Genomic DNA, 17,587 nt, shown 5'->3' with positions numbered 1-17,587 from the left:
GGCGCTGTATTTCTCCATACCTTCTACACATCAGGGGAATGAGGCTCTCTCCGGCTCCTGCTCTGGATCCAAGTCTGGCTGGTAGTCTGGTTCTACTACATCTAGCTGTGGTGGCGGTTGGGCTTGCCTTGCTCTCATCTGCCTCTGTCTCTGCCTCTGGGCTGGAGTCTGTCAGATGCAGGCTCCAAGGCACCCCTCGTCCTCCGGCGTTCTCCCAGGACGGGGACTTTGTCATCGGGGGTGTTTTCTCCATTCATTACTATATGCACTCTGTGGATCACAGCTACACCAGCCTGCCTGAGCCCCTGCAGTGCACAGGGAGGTCAGTGAGCGCAAGAGGGAACAGGGGACAGGACTGTGGCTGTGTGGGTAGACAGATAAATTGTGTTTTAAAGACAGAGAAACAGCGTGTTTAAAGACAGAGATACAGTATATTTAAAGTCAGATCAACAGTGTTTAAAGAGTGTATTTGTGTCTCAGAGAGTAGGTAAAGACTACTGTTACAAAGGATCACATTTTCAATTGCAGACTAACCTACAGTGTCCTCAATTACAGACAACAAAAGTGTAGTCATATAGACGGTATGGAAAATAATACTAGATATTAGGCTGTTTGCCATGGAAACATTCTATAGGCTAGTTTATCATTTATCAGGAGGTGCTCACTGACCCATCTTCTATTTACAGTATGGATTCCCGTGAGTTGCGCTTCTCGCGAGCCATGATCTTCGCAGTTGAGGAGATAAACAACAGTTCATACCTTCTACCGGGTATCATGCTTGGTTATCAAGTGCACGACTCCTGCAACTTGGTCCCTATGGCCGTGAAAGTGGCCTTCCAGCTGGCTAACGGCCTGGACCCCATGTTTGATACCGGAGAACAGTGCTCAGGGTCGGCTACAGTGACAGCTATCATTGGCGAGTCTGCCTCCACGCCTACAATCAGCATGTTGCGCATTATTGGCCCTTTCGGCATTCCTCAGGTAAACTTCTATGGAAAGAAATCATTCAGCCTCTTTTAATTTACTGTATTTCTACTGTATATTCTCCTATCTTTCAGGAATGAGTTAAACTTTTAATTTACTGTATTCCTACTGTATATTCGCCTCTCTTTCAGGAATATACATTTCTGTTTGAAAATATGGAGAGAAAGGCATTTGAACATAGACTGAGAACTATGAGTCTGGAGAACATCTAGAGGCATTAAAACATGGTCTGAGGACTATCTTTCATATGCTAGGTTGTTATGGGAGACCAGGGATTGGTGTCACAGTTTTGTGTATCCTTTTCATTCTGGCCTAATGAAAAACAATAGATTGGCTTATTATTATTAATATCTCGCCTCCCTAACATTTTTTATATTCCACCTTTATTTAACCAGGTAAGCTAGTTGCGAACAAGTTCTCATTTGCAACTGCGAACTGGCCAAGATAAAGCCTACATCAAACTACACAGCTAAATAAAATAGCAGGAAGCAGCCAATACATTAGAGTTGTGAGGCCGACATGATGTTCTTTCTCATGTTTTCGATTGTCTGTTTTTACCTAGGTGAGCCACTCTTCCACCTGTGCGTGTCTGAGTGATAAGAAACAGTATCCAACCTTCTTCAGAACCATCCCCAGTGATCAGTTCCAGGCTGCCGCTCTGGCCCACCTCATCAGGCACTTCGGCTGGACCTGGATTGGGGCGGTCCGTTCCGACTCTGACTACGGTAATAACGGGATGGCTGCTTTCCTGCAAGCAGCACAAGAGGAGGGTATCTGTGTGGAGTATTCTGAAGCCTTCTCCCTTACCAACCCACTCAGCAGAGTGCAACGGGTGGCCGACGTGATCCGCAGGTGATCCATGATTACTTGTGAACTTTTCATTCATACAAGTCCAAGACTAGATTTACAAAATATATTATTGTTGGTATATTCTCCCATTTCCAAAGCTGATCTGTGAGACCAACATGATTTGCATATCTTAAGCATGTCAAAAGTGTTGATTAATACTAATGTTCATGTTCACTTCACTGAGACATTCCAATGAATGACGAACATGACCAGCATAATAAGCATATGATATAATCATGTTCCCCAGCTCCACAGCCCGGGTGGTGGTTGCATTTGTATCCTCTTGGGACATGAGAATCCTGCTGAGGGAGATGGAACGCCTGCCCTCTCCACCCCGCCAGTGGATCGGGAGCGAGTCCTGGATCACTGAACCAGAGATGCTACGCTTCGGCCTGTGTGCCGGGGCCATCGGAATTGGCATCCAACGCTCTGTCATCCCCGGTCTCAGGGACTTTCTCCTGGACCTCTCCCCACAGAAGGTGTCCAACTCTCCCCTGCTCACTGAGTTCTGGGAAGCAGCCTTTGGCTGTAGGCTGGGTATAGGTATCTATCTATTTGTCCGTCCGTCCGTCGTCCATCCGTCTTTCTGTCTGTCTGTCTCTCTTTCTCTCTGTCTGTCTGTCTCTCTGTCTCTCTGTCTCTCTGTCTCTCTCTCTTTCTGTCTATCTGTAGGGACCTCATCTACAGGGGTTGGGGTTGAGGAGAAGATGTGTGATGGCAGTGAGGATATACAGCAGCTAAAGACCCCCTACACAGATACATCCCAGCTGCGTGTCACTAACATGGTGTATAAAGCTGTTTATGCCATAGCACACGCCATCCACAGCATCGTTTGTGAAGAGAGAGAAAACTCCACTGTGAACTGTGACAAAAACCTTAATGTGAAGCCAACACAGGTGAATGACAAGTCTATAGTCTAATTTCTTGGTGAATATGTTTATATAGACTACATGTATGAAGGCCTAGGAGTTCTCATTATACTTTACAACTTCTTCTGAAGTAAAACATCTGATAAATATGTTTCAAATTAATGTTCTGTTTCTCTCTCTCCCTCTCTCCATCTCTCTTCCCTTCTCTCCTTATCTCTCTTTCCATATTTCTTCCCCTTTCTCCATCTCTCATCTCTCTATTCCCCTCTGTCCATCTATCTCTCCATCTCTCATCCTCTCACTCATCTATCTCTTCCCCTCTCTCCATCTATCTCTCCATCTCTCATCCTCTCACTCATCTATCTCTTCCCTTATTTCCATTTCTCTTCATCACTCTCCTTCTCTCTCGTCCCATCTCTCTCTCTTTCCCTTGCCCTTCCAAACCCTAGGTCCTGGAGAGATTGAGGAGGGTGAACTTCTCTCGTAACGGGTACAAGGTGTCGTTCGATGCCAACGGGGACCCAGTGGCCACCTATGAGCTGGTCAACTGGCAGATACAGGAGAGTGGGAATATGGAGTTTGTGACAGTGGGGCACTATGATGCGTCCCTGCCTCTTGACCAGAGGCTTGACATCGAGAGGGAAATCACCTGGGTAAAGAACAGTACACAAGTACCTGTGTCAGTGTGCAGTGAGAGCTGTCTCCCAGGCACTCGTAAGGCTATACAGAAAGGAAAGCCTGTATGCTGTTATGACTGTATCCAATGTGCAGAGGGAGAAATAAGTGATAACACAGGTAGGACTATAGGAACAGTTGGCAAAAATGTGTAGTAATTTCTATCTCAGTTTACTAAGTAGTGGTTTATTCATATTACCCGCACTACAAAGGTAGTGTCTGTCAATCATGTTCCTGTTCTTATTATCTCATGTAAGCTGCACATTAATTAAACATTCTTTATTGTAAACTGACAAAGTGCAGCATTGTGGGACATGTATTTGTAAATAAATAAAACCTGAATCTATTATTATTAACATTTGATGTCTGTTGTTTTGTCCTGGTCAGATTCTTCAGACTGTCTGATCTGTCCCGAAGAGTACTGGCCCAATGCTGAGAGAGACCGCTGTATCCTTAAGCCTGTGGAGTTCCTGTCCTTCCACGAGGTCCTCGGAATCATCCTGACCGCCTGCTCTGTGGGCGGGGCTCTACTGGCCATCGCCACGGCAGCTGTCTTCTACCACCACCGAAATTCTGCCATCGTCAGGGCCAACAACTCTGAGCTGAGCTTCCTGCTGCTCTTCTCCTTGGCGCTGTGTTTTTTGTGTTCTCTTACTTTCATTGGCCGGCCCTCTGAATGGTCCTGTATGCTGCGTCACACAGCGTTTGGGATCACCTTCGTTCTCTGCATCTCTTGTGTTCTGGGGAAAACAATAGTGGTGTTGATGGCCTTCAGGGCTACACTTCCAGCCAGTAATGTCATGAAATGGTTTGGTCCTCAACAGCAGAGATTGACTGTAGTTTCCTTCACGTTTGTCCAGGCTATGATATGCACTCTGTGGTTGGTCCTGTCCCCTCCCTTCCCCATTAAAAACCTTACTACCTACAAGGAAAAGATCATTTTAGAGTGTGATGTGGGTTCAGCTATTGGTTTCTGGGCTGTTTTGGGCTATATAGGACTCCTGTCTCTCTTGTGCTTTGTGCTGGCTTTTTTGGCTCGGAAGCTGCCGGATAACTTCAACGAGGCCAAATTCATCACCTTCAGCATGCTCATATTCTGTGCAGTCTGGATCACCTTTATCCCAGCTTATTTCAGCTCTCCTGGGAAGTTGACTGTAGCTGTGGAGATCTTTGCCATCATCACCTCTAGCTTTGGGTTGTTCTTTCTGTTATTTGTTCCTAAATGCTTTATTATTCTGTTCAGGCCAGAGAAGAACACCAAGAAACACCTTATGGAGAAGGCATCCAATGATAAACGTTATTAAGGAATGATTGAGGTTAAAAAACATTGTAACGTTCAGTTATATGGTTTATTATACAGTTAGGTAGGACTACTCTGACAGAGATGACCAACAATTTAGCAGGTAATCATTGGTAACATTGTAACATTGTAGGAACGTGACACAGGTTCACTTTAGATATTCCAATGTTATGAGAGATTGTTCAAATCTAGAGTGTTAAAATCTGATTTTACCTGCTAAATTATGTGAGTAGCAGTAGCCTACAGAGTGGAACCACTTCCATGTTGTTTGGAGAAAATCTTTATTCCTGAATGAATTGATATAACATTGAAGTGCATGTGTTCAATTGATATTGTAATTCATCAATTTATGTATAATAATATAATAAACATTTTCATACACAGTTGAAGTTGGACGTTTACATACACTTAGTTTATAGTCATTGCAACTCATTTTTCAAAAACTCCACACTTTTCTTTTTTCACAAATTGTACATGACACAAGGAATTTTTCCAACAATTGTTTCCAGATAGATTATTTTACTTTAAATTCACTGTTTCACACTTCCAGTGGGTGAGATGTTTACATGCACTTAGTTGACTGAAAATGATGTCATGGCTTTAGAAGCTTCTGATAGGCTGATTTGACATCATTTGAGTCAATTGGAGGTGTACCTGTGGATGTATTTCAAGGCCTATCTTCAAACTCAGTGCCTCTTTGTTTGACATCATGGTAAAATCAAATGAAATCGGCCAAGACCTCAGAAAAAAAATTATAGACCTCCACAGTCTGGTTTATCCTTGGGAGCAATTTCCAAACGCCTGAAGGTACCACGTTCATCTGTACAAACAATAGTACTGTCACGCCCTTGTTTCTCTATGGTGTAGTAAGTCAGACTAGGAGTTATACTAGTTTATCATTTCTATATTATGTTCAATATTTAATTTTCTATGTTGGTGTTTTGTTTGATTCCCAATTAGAGGCAGCTGATAATCGTTGTCTCTAATTGGAGATCATATATAGGTAGATATTAGTCCCACCTGTGTTTGTGGGATATTATTTTGTGTTTGTGCATGTGTTCCATGTAGTCACGTTCCGTTGTTCGTTTATTTGATTTATTGTTTTTGGTTAAATTTTCACTTTGGAACAAATATGTGGAACTCAATATCAGCTGCGCCTTGGTCCCGTTCTTACGACAACCGTGACAAGTACGCAGTATAAACACCGTGGGACAACGCATGCGTCGTACCGCTCAGGAGGAATATGCATTCTGTCTCCTAGAGATTAACGTACTTTGGTGCGAAAAGTGCAAATCAATCCCAGAACAACAGCAAAGGACCTTGTGAAGATGCTGGAGGAAACAGGTCCGAAAGTATTTATATCCACAGTAAAACGAGTCCTATATTGACATAACCTGAAAGGCCGCTCAGCAAGGAAGAAGCCACTGCTCCAAAACCACCATAACAATGCCAGACTACTGTTTGCAACTGCACATGGGGACAAAGTGGCCATCGTTATTTTTGGAGGAAAAGGGGGAGTCTTGCAAGCCAAAGAACACCATCCCCACCGTGAAGCCCGGGGTGGCAGCATCATGTTGTGGGGTTGCTTTGCTGCAGGAGGGACTGGTGCACTTCACAAAATAGATGGCATCATGATGAAATACAATTATGTGGATATATTGAAGCAACATCTCAAGACATCAGTTAGGAAGTTAAAGCTTGGATGCTAATGGGTCTTCCAAAAGTACAGTGACCCCAAGCATACTTCCACAGTTGTGACAATAATGGCCTAAAGACAACAAAGTCAAGGTATTGGAGTGGTCATCACAAAGCAGTGACCTCAATGCAATAGAACATATGCGGGCAGAACTGAAAAAGCATGTGCCAGCGAGGAGGCCGACAAACCTGACTCAGTTACACCAGCTCTGTCAGGTGGAATGGGCCACAATTCACCCAACTTATTGTGGGAAGCTTGTGGAAGGCTACCCAAAATTGTGGACCCAAGTTAAACAATTTAAATGCAATGCTACCAAATTCTAATTGAGTGTATGTAAACTTCTGGCCCACTGAGAATTTGCTGAAAGAAATTAAAGCTGAAATAAATTATTTTCTCTACTATTATTCTGACTTCACATTCTTAAAATTAAGTGGTGATCCTAACTGACCTAAGACAGGGGATTTTTACTTGGATTAAAAGTCAGGAATTTTTGAAAAACTGAGTTTAAATGTATTTGGCAAAGGTGAATGTAAACTTCTGACTTCAACTGTAAGTGAGGCAACTTACCAAGAGGACTAGAATGTAGGGGAAATATAAGAGAGGAAGCTTACCAAGAGGACTAGACTATAGCAGAAATACTGTGAAGAGCTAAGGTGCCTAGAGGACTACACTGTTGGGTAAATACTGTGCAGTGCCAGCGTGCCAAGAGCACTAGACAGTGCGAGAAATATAAGAGAGGCTGATGGTTATTGTGTCTAATGTATGTTTATCTAAACCATTACAGTCAGTTCTGATGCTGGTGCATACACTCTCTATAGCTGAAAAAAGCAGGACCTAACTGAGTGAGCAGATCAGCCTCTAGCCCCTCCCTCCTTGTACAGTGGGTATTTAACCCAGAGAATAGAGGTATCCTGACCTATGTGGTTCTGTGTGGCGCTGTATTACTCCATACCTTCTACACATCAGGGGAATGAGGCTCTCTCCGGCTCCTGCTCTGGATCCAAGTCTGGCTGGTAGTCTTGTTCTGCTACATCTAGCTGTTTTTGCTGCTGGGCTTGCCTTGCTCTCATCTGCCTCTGCCTCTGGGCTGGAGTCTGTCAGATGCAGGCTCCAAGGCACCCCTCGTCCTCCGGCGTTCTCCCAGGACGGGGACTTTGTCATCGGGGGTGTTTTCTCCATCCACAACTACATGCACACTGTGGAACACAGCTACACCAGCCTGCCTGAGCCCCTGCAGTGCACAGGGAGGTCAGTGAGCGCAAGAGGGAACAGGGGACAGGACTGTGGCTGTGTGGGGAGAGAGATACATTGTGTTTTAAAAACATGGAGACACACTGTTTAAAGACAGATAAACAGTGTGTTTAATGACAGGTAAACAGTGTTTTAAAGCCAGATAAACCGTGTCTTTAAGACAGATAAACAGTGTGTTTGTGTCTGAGTAGATAAAGCCTACTGTAACAAAGTGTCACATTTTCAAATGCAGGCAATACTACAATGTCCTCAATTACAGTTATCAAATGTGAAGGCATGTAGACAGCGTGGAAAATAAGGCTAGATTTTAAGATGTTTGCCCTCGTTTAACCATATAATCTATAGGCTAGTTTACCATTTAGTCAAGTGGTGCTCACTCACCTATCTTCTATTTACAGTTTGGATTCCCGTGAGTTGCGCTTCTCGCGCGCCATGGTCTTCGCAGTTGAGGAGATAAACAACAGTTCAGACCTTCTACCAGGTGTCACACTCGGTTATCAAGTGCACGACTCGTGCACCACGGTCCCCATGGCCATGAATGTGGCCTTCCAGCTGGCTAACGGCCTGGATCCCATGTTTGATACCGGAGAACAGTGCTCGGGGTCACCTACGGTGACAGCTATCGTTGGCGAGTCTGGCTCCACGCCAACTATCAGCATGTTGCGCATAATCGGCCCTTTCGGCATTCCTCAGGTAAACTAATGTGGAAAGAAATCATTCAGCATATTTTAAATTTACTGTATTCCTACTTTATATTCTCCTCTCCTTCAGGAAGGAGTTAAACTTTTAACTTACTGTATTCCAACTGTATATTCGCCTCTCTTTCAGGAATATACATTTCTGTGTGAAATTATGTGGAGAAAGGCATTTGAACATAGACTGGGAACTATGAGTCTGGAGAACATCTAGAGGCAGTAAAACATGGTCTGAGGACAATCTTTCATAGGCTAGGTTGTTATGGGAGACCAGTTGTTATGGGACACCTTTTACTCATGTTTTTCACAACACCAGTATGTCTTATAATACTATTATCAATATGAATAGAACAACAAAGGTAGAAACGGGCAGAAATATGTATCCTTTTCAATCTGGCCCAATGAAAAACAATACATTATTATCATTAATGTCTCCCTAACCTCATACCACACAGCTAAACAAAAAAAGCAGAAAGTAGCCAATAACTGAGACTCGTTTGGTCAACATGATGTTCTTTCTCATGTTTTCGACTGTCTGTTTTTACCAAGGTGAGCCACTTTTCCACCTGTGCTTGTCTGAGTGATAAGAAACAGTATCCAACCTTCTTCAGAACCATTCCCAGTGATCAGTTCCAGGCTGCCGCTCTGGCCCACCTCATCAGGCACTTCGGCTGGACCTGGATTGGGGCAGTCCGTTCTGACTCTGACTACGGTAATTACGGGATGGCGGCTTTCCTACAGGCAGCACAAGAGGAAGGCATCTGTGTGGAGTATTCTGAAGCCTTCTCCCGTACCAACCCACTCAGTAGAGTGCAAAGGTTGGCTGACGTGATCCGCAGGTGACCCTTGACTACTTCTGAACTTTTCATTCACACAAATGCAAGACCATATTAATAAAAAAAATACTATTCTCATTAATTTCTCTCTTTTCCAAAAGCTGATTTTATTTTAACTAGGCAAGTCAGTGAAGAACAAATTCTTATTTTCAATGACGGCCTAGGAACAGTGGGTTAACTGCTTGTTCAGGGGCAGAAGGACAGAATTGTACCTTGTCAGCTCAGGGGTTTGAACTTGCAACTTTCCGGTTACTAGTCCAACGCTCTAACCACTAGGCTACCCTGACACCCTGTGAGACCAACATGATTTGCATATCTTAATTGCGTCAAAAGTGTTGATTAATACAAATGTTCATGTTCACTTCACTGAGACGTTCCAGTGAATGACAATCATGACCAGCATAATAAGCATATGATATAATCATGTTCCCCAGCTCCACAGCCCGGGTGGTGGTTGCATTTGTATCCTCTTGGGACATGAAAATCCTGTTGAGGGAGATGGAACGCCTGCCCTCTCAGCCCCGCCAGTGGATCGGGAGCGAGTCCTGGGTCACTGACCCAGATATGCTGCGTTTCGACCTGTGTGCCGGGGCCATCGGAATTGGCATCCAACGCTCTGTCATCCCGGGCCTCAGGGACTTCCTCCTGGACCTCTCCCCACAGAAGGTGTCCAAGTCTCCCACGCTCACAGAGTTCTGGGAGGGAGCCTTTGGCTGTCGGCTGGGGACAGGTATCTATCTATCTATCTATCTATCTGTCTATCTATCTATCTATCTATCTATCTATCTATCTATCTATCTATCTATCTATCTATCTATCTATCTGTCTGTCTATCTGTCTGTCTGTCTGTCTGTCTGTCTGTCTGTCTGTCTGTCTGTCTGTCTGTCTGTCGGGACCTCTACAGGTGTTGGGGTTGAAGAGAAGGTGTGTGATGGCAGTGAGGATATACAGCAGCTACAGACCCCCTACACAGATACATCCCAGCTGCGTGTCACTAACATGGTGTATAAAGCTGTTTATGCCATAGCACACGCCATCCACAGCATCGTTTGTGAAGAGAGAGAAAACTCCACTGTGAACTGTGACAAAAACCTTAATGTGAAGCCAACACAGGTGAAAAACAAGTCTGTAGTATAATTTCCCAATAAATATGTTTATATAGACAACATGTATGAAGGCCTAGGAGTTCTCATTATACTTTGCAACTTCTTCTGAAGTAACACATCTGATAAATTTGAGTTGAATTTATGTTCTGTTTCTCTCTCCATCTATCTTCCCTTTTCTCAATTTCTCTCTTTCCATATTTCTTCCCCTTTCTACATCTCTCATCTCTCTCTTCCCCTCTCTCCATCTATCGCTCCATCTCTCTTCCCCTCACTCACTCATCTCTCTCTTCCCTTATCTCCATCTCCCTACACCTCTCTCCTTCTCTCACATCCCTTCTCTCTCTCTCCCTTGACCTTCCAACCCCCAGGTCCTGGAGAGATTGAGGAGGGTGAACTTCTCTCGTAACGGGTACCAGGTGAATTTCGATGCCAACGGGGACCCAGTGGCCACCTATGAGCTGGTCAACTGGCAGAGACGGGAGAGTGGGAAGATGGAGTTGGTGACAGTGGGGCTCTATGATGGGTCCCTGCCTCCTGACCAGAGGCTTGACATCGACAGGGAAATCACCTGGGTAAAGAACAGTACACAAGTACCTGTGTCAGTGTGCAGTGAGAGCTGTCCCCCAGGCACTCGTAAGGCTGTACAGAAAGGAAAGCCTGTATGCTGTTATGACTGTATCCAATGTGCAGAGGGAGAGATCAGTAATAACACAGGTAGGACTATAGGAACAGTTGTGTAGTAATTTCTATCACGGTTTACTAAGTATTGGTTTATTCATATTACCAGCACTACAAAGGCATAGTAGTGAATCTATTATTATTAACATTTGATGTCTGTTACATTGTCCTGGTCAGATTCTTCAGACTGTCTGATCTGTCCCGAGGAGTACTGGCCCAACGCTGAGAGAGACCGCTGTGTCCTTAAGCCTGTGGAGTTCCTGTCCTTCCACGAGGTCCTCGGAATCATCCTGACCGCCTGCTCTGTGGGCGGGGCTTGTCTGGCCATCGCCACGGCAACTGTCTTCTACCGCCATAGAACATCGGCCATCGTCAGGGCCAACAACTCTGAGCTGAGCTTCCTGCTGCTCTTCTCCTTGGCTCTGTGTTTTCTGTGTTCTCTTACTTTCATTGGCCAGCCCTCTGAGTGGTCCTGTATGCTGCGTCACACAGCGTTTGGGATCACCTTCGTCCTCTGCATCTCTTGTGTTCTGGGGAAAACAATAGTGGTGTTGATGGCCTTCAGGGCTACGCTTCCAGCCAGCAATGTCATGAAATGGTTTGGTCCTCCACAGCAGAGATTGACAGTAGTGTCCTTCACGTTTGTCCAGGCTATGATATGCACTCTGTGGTTGGTCCTGTCCCCTCCCTTCCCCATTAAAAACCTCACTACCTACAAGGAAAAGATCATTCTAGAGTGTGATGTGGGTTCAGCTATTGGTTTCTGGGCTGTGTTGGGCTATATAGGACTCCTGTCTCTCTTGTGCTTTGTGCTAGCTTTTCTGGCTCGGAAGCTGCCTGATAACTTCAATGAGGCCAAATTCATCACCTTCAGCATGCTCATATTCTGTGCAGTCTGGATCACCTTTATCCCAGCTTATGTCAGCTCTCCTGGGAAGTTGACTGTAGCTGTCGAGATCTTTGCCATCATCACCTCTAGCTTTGGGTTGTTCTTTCTATTATTTGTTCCTAAATGCTTTATTATTCTGTTCCGGCCGGAGAAGAACACCAAGAAACACCTCATGGAGAAGACATCCAATGATATACGTTATTAAGAAATGATTGAGTGGAAAAAACATTTTAACGTTCAGTTATATGGTTTATCATACAGTTAGGTAGGACTACTCTGACAGAGATGACCAACAATTTAACAGGTAATCATTGGTAACATTGTAACTAGTAACATGACACAGGTTCACTTTAGATATTCCAATGTTATGAGAGATTGGTGAAATCTAGATTGTTAAAATGATATTACTAATGCCCTCGATAATAGACAGTACTGTGCCGCCTTGTTCACAGATTTATCTAAAGCTTTTGACACTGTAGACCATGCGATGCTTTTGGGTAAGCTGTCGTCATTAACACTGGGATTGGAAACCAACGATGGTTTCATGACTATCTAAAGGATAGAAGTCAGGCTGTTAGAGTCAACGGCATCCAGTTACAAGCAATTGGAGTTGGTTAAAGGGGTTCCACAAGGTTCTATACTTGGTCCATTACTGTTCACTCTCTACATAAACAACATCGGTGATGAGATAAGAACTTGTCAAATTAATTTAAATGCTGATGACACTGTCATCTACTCTATCGCATCAACGGCTGACCAAGCATTATCACTGTATTTTATACAGCTGACACTTGTTTTAAATGCAAGGAATACACATTTTATTATTTTAACAGGTTCAAAAAGTTGGTTGAAAATACACTTGCACTTACGAGCTTAGATGGTTCTCGAATAATCAGGTCTCTGCATATAAATACTTATGGATATGGTTGGATGATGAACTTTCTATTAAAATGCATATTGACCAACTTTGTAAACGGCAAAAAATCAAGCTAGGCTTCCTCTATAGAAACAGGACATGCTTGTCCTCTACAAATAGAAGACAAATGATGCAAGCTACTTTTATGTCTGTTATAGATTATGGGGATATTATTTACATGCATTCTACGGCATCAACACTTAAATAGCAGGGTGCTACTTATCAATGCGCACTTAGGTTTATTACGGGTGCTAGCTACAGAACTCACCACTGTGTTTTATAACAAATTGTGGGTTGAACTTTGCTGTCTGTGAGACGAGAATACGCTCTCGTGTTTGTTTATATAGCACTTCTGAAAAAGCGACCTTCCGATTTATCATCACTCATCAATATTAGAATGAAATATCCTAAAACCAGGTCTCAAGCATGGATTACACTTGAGGCCCATGTGATTTCCACAGAGTTGGGTATGGCTGCCTTTTCCTAATACTCTCCTTGCCTATGGAATAGCCTGCAGACTAAACCTAAACTTGAGACTCTTGTCCCCCTTGATCATTTTAAATAGTTATTGGAGCATTTTTATTTTTGAATTGCTTGTAACTGTTTCAGGAAAGACAAGTTCTCGTGCTGTTAGTAGAATAACCTACGTGTAAATTAAATCTGTTTCTGTATGTTTATTGTGTTATCTGCGATAGTTTTGTTTGTCTTGTTTAGTGTTTTAATCATTGTACATAAACTGTATGTGTAAACATGTATACCCAGGGCCCAGCTGTAACAGAGACCTTGGTCTCAGGCTGTGTTCCTTGTTGAAATAAAGTTATTAAAAAAATATATATTTAAAAATCTAATTTGACCAGCTAAATTATGTGATTAGCAGTAGCCTAGTATTTGGCTCCCTTGAACTTTACGACCTTTTGCAAGGTGCTCTGGTCAGATGAAACCAAAATTGAACTTTTTGGCAACAATGCAAAACGTTATGTTTGGCGTAAAAGCAACACAGCTCATCACCCTGAACACACCATACCCACTGTCAAACATGGTGGTGGCAGCATCATGGTTTGGGCCTGCTTTTCTTCAGCAGGGACAGGGAAGATGGTTAAAATTGAGGGGAAGATGGATGGAGCCAAATACAGGACCATTCTGGAAGAAAACCTGATGGAGTCTGCAAAAGACCTGAGACTGGGACGGAGATTTGTCTTCCAACAAGACAATGATCCTAAACATAAAGCAAAATCTACAATGGAATGGTTCAAAAATAAACATATCCAGGTGTTAGAATGGCCAAGTCAAAGTCCAGACCTGAATCCAATCGAGAATCTATGGAAAGAACTGAAAACTGCTGTTCACAAATGCTCTCCATCCAACCTCACTGAGCTCGAGCTGTTTTGCAAGGAGGAATGGGAAAAAATGTCAGTCTCTCGATGTGCAAAACTGATAGAGACATACCCCAAGCGACTTACAGCTGTAATCGCAGCAAAAGGTGGCGCTACAAAGTATTAACTTAAGGGGGCTGAATAATTTTGCACGCCCAATTTTTCAGTTTTTGATTTGTTAAAAAAGTTTGAAATATCCAATAAATGTCGTTCCACTTCATGATTGTGTCCCACTTGTTGTTGATTCTTCACAAAAGAATACAGTTTTATATCTTTATGTTTGAAGCCTGAAATGTGGCAAAAGGTCGCAAAGTTCAAGGGGGCCGAATACTTTCGCAAGGCACTGTAACATTCTTCCTTCGCTACTGATCGGGCTGTATACTGAATCCATTCCAACCCTAGGTTGGAATCCCCATAACCAGTTTCCACCTCATTCACTTCCTTCTTGACGCTACCCATCCCTTAAAACCTCTTGGTGTTAGGGGGCAGTATTTTCATTTTTGGAAAAAAAAACGTTCCCGTTTTAAACGGGATATTTTGTGAGGAAAAGGTGCTAGAATATGCATATAATTGACAGCGTTGGATAGAACACACTCTACCGTTTCCAAAACTGTAAAGATATTGTCTGTGAGTATAACATAACTGATGTTGCAGGCGAAAGCCTGAGAAAAATCCAATCCGGAAGTGCCCCAGGTTTTGAAAGCACTGCGTTCCAATGACTCCCTATTCAGCTGTGAATGTACCATCAACGAGCTTACACTTTCTACTTATTCCCCAAGATGTCTACAGCTTTGTGACGTAGTTTAACGCATTTCTGTTGAAGAATAGCCGTAGGCGGCCACATTGCGTAAGTGGTCATATGGTGGCTCCGAGAGAGATTCTCGCGTAAAATGCAGAGGTAGCCATTATTCCAATCGGTCCTAGTGAAAAACGAATCGTCCCGACGGATATATTATCGAATAGAAACACCTTGAGGATGGATTCTAAACAACGTTTGCCATGTTTCTGTCGATATTATGGAGCTAATTTGGAGTATTTTTCGGCGTTGTGGTGACCTCAATTTCCAGCCAAAAGTGAAGAACAAACGGAACTATTTCGCCTACAAAAATAATCTTTTGGGAAAAAATTAACTTTGGCTATCTACCTGGGAGTCTCGTGAGTGAAAACATCCAAAGTTCATCAAAGGTAAACAATTTGCTTTTCTGATTTCATTGACAAGGTTGCCTGCTGCTAGCAAGGCATAATGCTATGCTAGGCTATCGATAAACTTACACAAATGCTTGTCTAGCTTTGGCTCTAAAGCATATTTTGAAAATCTGAGATGACAGGGTGATTAACAAAAGGCTAAGCTGTGTTCCAATATATTTCACTTGTGATTTTCATGAATAGGAATATTTTCTAGGAAGATTTATGTCCGTTGCGTTATGCTAATTAGTGTCAGATGATGACAACGGTCCCGTTCACGGGATGGGGTGTCACTACAGGTTAACCTCTAAAGGCTGCCTCCCTTGTTCTCCATTTCCGCCTGAAGACATACCCTAATCTAACTGCCTGTAGCTCAGCCCCAGAGGCAAGGACATGCATATTCTTGGTATCATTTGAATGGAAACCTTCTGAAGTTTGTGGAAATGTTAATTGAATGTAGGAGAATATAACACAATAGATCTGGTGGAAGAAAAGAGAAAGAAAAAGCATATGTTTTTAGTTTTTTATTGTTGTAGCATCATCTTTCACATGTACTAAAATAGCCACACAGTCAGATATGATGCTGGAGATAATTTTGATGGATAACACAAGAGGGCAACTGTAGGTGTGCAAATGGGTGAGCTACATGACATGTATCATGAAGTCACCCAGGTGTCCCACACAAGTTGCCCAAATGTACCCAAGTGGCCGAATTGGTGAAATGACCTATAACTATATACAACAGTGCAAATAACTACACTGCTCAAAAAATTAAAGGGAACACTTAAACAACACAATGTAACTCCATGTCAATCACACTTCTGTGAAATCAAACTGTCCACTTAGGAAGTAACACTATTTGACAATACATTTCACATGCTGTTGTGCAAATGGAATAGAAAACAGGTGGAAATGATAGGCAATTAGCAAGACACCCCCAATAAAGGAGTGGTTCTGCAGGTGGTGACCACAGACCACTTCTCAGTTCCTATGCTTCCTGGCTGATTTTTTGGTCACTTTTGAATGCTGGCGGTGCTTTCACTCTAGTGGTAGCATTAGACGGAGTCTACAACCCACACAAGTGGCTCAGGTAGTGCATGTATGCTCTGAATGTTTGCTCTGTCTGTCAGCGTAGTGTCCAGAGCATGGAGGCGCTACCAGGAGACAGGCCAGTACATCAGAAAACGTGGAGGAGGCCGTAGGAGCGCAACAACCCAGCAGCAGGACCGCTACCTCCACCTTTGTGCAAGGAGGAGCAGGAGGAGCACTGCCAGAGCCCTGCAAAATGACCTCCAGCAGGCCACAAATGTGTATGTGTCTGCTCAAACGGTCAGAAACAGACTCCATGAGGGTGGTATGAGGGCCCGACGTCCACAGGTGGGGGTTGTGCTTACAGCCCAACACCGTGCAGGACGTTTGGCATTTGCCAGAGAACACCAAGATTGGCAAATTCGCCACTGGTGCTCTTCACAGATGAAAGCAGGTTCACACTGAGCACATGTGACAGACGTGACAGAGTCTGAAGACGCTGTGGAGAAGGTTATGCTGCCTGCAGTATCCTCCAGCATGACCGGTTTGGCGGTGAGTCAGTCATGGCGTGGGGTGGCATTTCTTTCGGGGGCCGCACAGCCCTCCATGTGCTCGCCAGAGGTAGCCTGACTGCCATTAGGTATGTGATCCTCAGACCCCTTGTGAGACCATATGCTGGTGCAGTTGGCCTTGGGTTCCTCCTAATGCAAGACAATGCTAGACCTCATGTGGCTGGAGTGTGTCAGCAGTTCCTGCAAGAGGAAGGCATTCATGCTATGGACTGGCCCATCCGTTCCCAGACCTGAATCCAATTGAGCACATCTGGGACATCATGTCTCGCTCCATCCAACACAGACTGTTCAGGAGTTGGCGGATGCTTTAGTCCAGGTCTGGGAGGAGATCCCTCAGGAGACCATCCGCCACCTCATCAGGAGCATGCCCAGGCGTTGTAGGGAGGTCATACAGGCACGTGGAGACCACACACACTACTGAGCCTCATTTTGACTTGTTTTAAGGACATTACATCAATGTTGGATCAGCCTGTAGTGTGGTTTTCCACTTTAATTTTGAGTGTGACTCTAAATCCAGATCTCCATGGGTTGATAAATTTGATTTCCATCGATAATTTTTGTCTGATTTTGTTGTCAGCACATTCAACTATGTAAAGAAAAAAGTATTTAATATGAATATTTCATTCATTCAGATCTAGGAAGTGTTATTTTAATGTTCCCTTTATTTTTTTGAGCAGTGTATAT

The 17,587-nt window shown here is 43.6% G+C and overlaps 2 protein-coding genes across 3 annotated transcripts; both read left to right on the top strand.

Moving 5' to 3' along the window:
- Positions 1 to 5: 5 nt before the first annotated feature.
- Positions 6 to 5,100, top strand: LOC110503230 (extracellular calcium-sensing receptor-like). Of its 2 annotated transcripts, XM_036961864.1 has the most exons (7): positions 6 to 322; positions 687 to 981; positions 1,547 to 1,836; positions 2,081 to 2,376; positions 2,506 to 2,729; positions 3,152 to 3,497; positions 3,765 to 5,099. In XM_036961864.1, exons 1-7 carry the CDS (start codon positions 39 to 41, stop codon positions 4,679 to 4,681), a joined length of 2,652 nt encoding a protein of 883 aa, XP_036817759.1. In that variant the 5' UTR covers positions 6 to 38; the 3' UTR covers positions 4,682 to 5,099. The 2 variants fall into 2 exon arrangements, with proteins under 2 accessions (XP_036817759.1, XP_036817758.1); XM_036961863.1 differs by having other exon boundaries at positions 2,081 to 2,729; positions 3,765 to 5,100.
- Positions 5,101 to 7,334: 2,234 nt separating this feature from the next.
- On the top strand, positions 7,335 to 12,264 carry LOC110503232 (extracellular calcium-sensing receptor-like). The gene is made up of 7 exons (XM_036961865.1): positions 7,335 to 7,621; positions 8,023 to 8,317; positions 8,869 to 9,158; positions 9,590 to 9,885; positions 10,060 to 10,268; positions 10,630 to 10,975; positions 11,117 to 12,264. The coding sequence occupies exons 1-7, from the start codon at positions 7,344 to 7,346 to the stop codon at positions 12,031 to 12,033; spliced, it is 2,631 nt and encodes an 876-aa protein (XP_036817760.1). The 5' UTR covers positions 7,335 to 7,343; the 3' UTR covers positions 12,034 to 12,264.
- The last annotated feature ends 5,323 nt before the right edge of the window (positions 12,265 to 17,587 follow it).

Source organism: Oncorhynchus mykiss, chromosome 24 (genome assembly GCF_013265735.2).
Source record: "Oncorhynchus mykiss isolate Arlee chromosome 24, USDA_OmykA_1.1, whole genome shotgun sequence".
Taxonomy (NCBI): domain Eukaryota; kingdom Metazoa; phylum Chordata; class Actinopteri; order Salmoniformes; family Salmonidae; genus Oncorhynchus; species Oncorhynchus mykiss.
This window is presented reverse-complemented; position numbering and strand designations above follow the sequence as displayed.

What these genes read in the sequence shown, in the direction of transcription:
- LOC110503230 (XM_036961863.1), top strand. Translation starts at nt 39, where the DNA reads ATGAGGCTCTCTCCGGCTCCTGCTCTGGATCCAAGTCTGGCTGGTAGT. An exon ending in GCCCTTTCGGCATTCCTCAG is followed by an intron (nt 982 to 1,546) that starts GTAAACTTCTAT and finishes GTTTTTACCTAG; the next exon opens with GTGAGCCACTCTTCCACCTG. An exon ending in TTAATGTGAAGCCAACACAG is followed by an intron (nt 2,730 to 3,151) that starts GTGAATGACAAG and finishes TCCAAACCCTAG; the next exon opens with GTCCTGGAGAGATTGAGGAG.
- LOC110503232 (XM_036961865.1), top strand. Translation starts at nt 7,344, where the DNA reads ATGAGGCTCTCTCCGGCTCCTGCTCTGGATCCAAGTCTGGCTGGTAGT. An exon ending in GCCCTTTCGGCATTCCTCAG is followed by an intron (nt 8,318 to 8,868) that starts GTAAACTAATGT and finishes GTTTTTACCAAG; the next exon opens with GTGAGCCACTTTTCCACCTG. An exon ending in AGAGATCAGTAATAACACAG is followed by an intron (nt 10,976 to 11,116) that starts GTAGGACTATAG and finishes TGTCCTGGTCAG; the next exon opens with ATTCTTCAGACTGTCTGATC.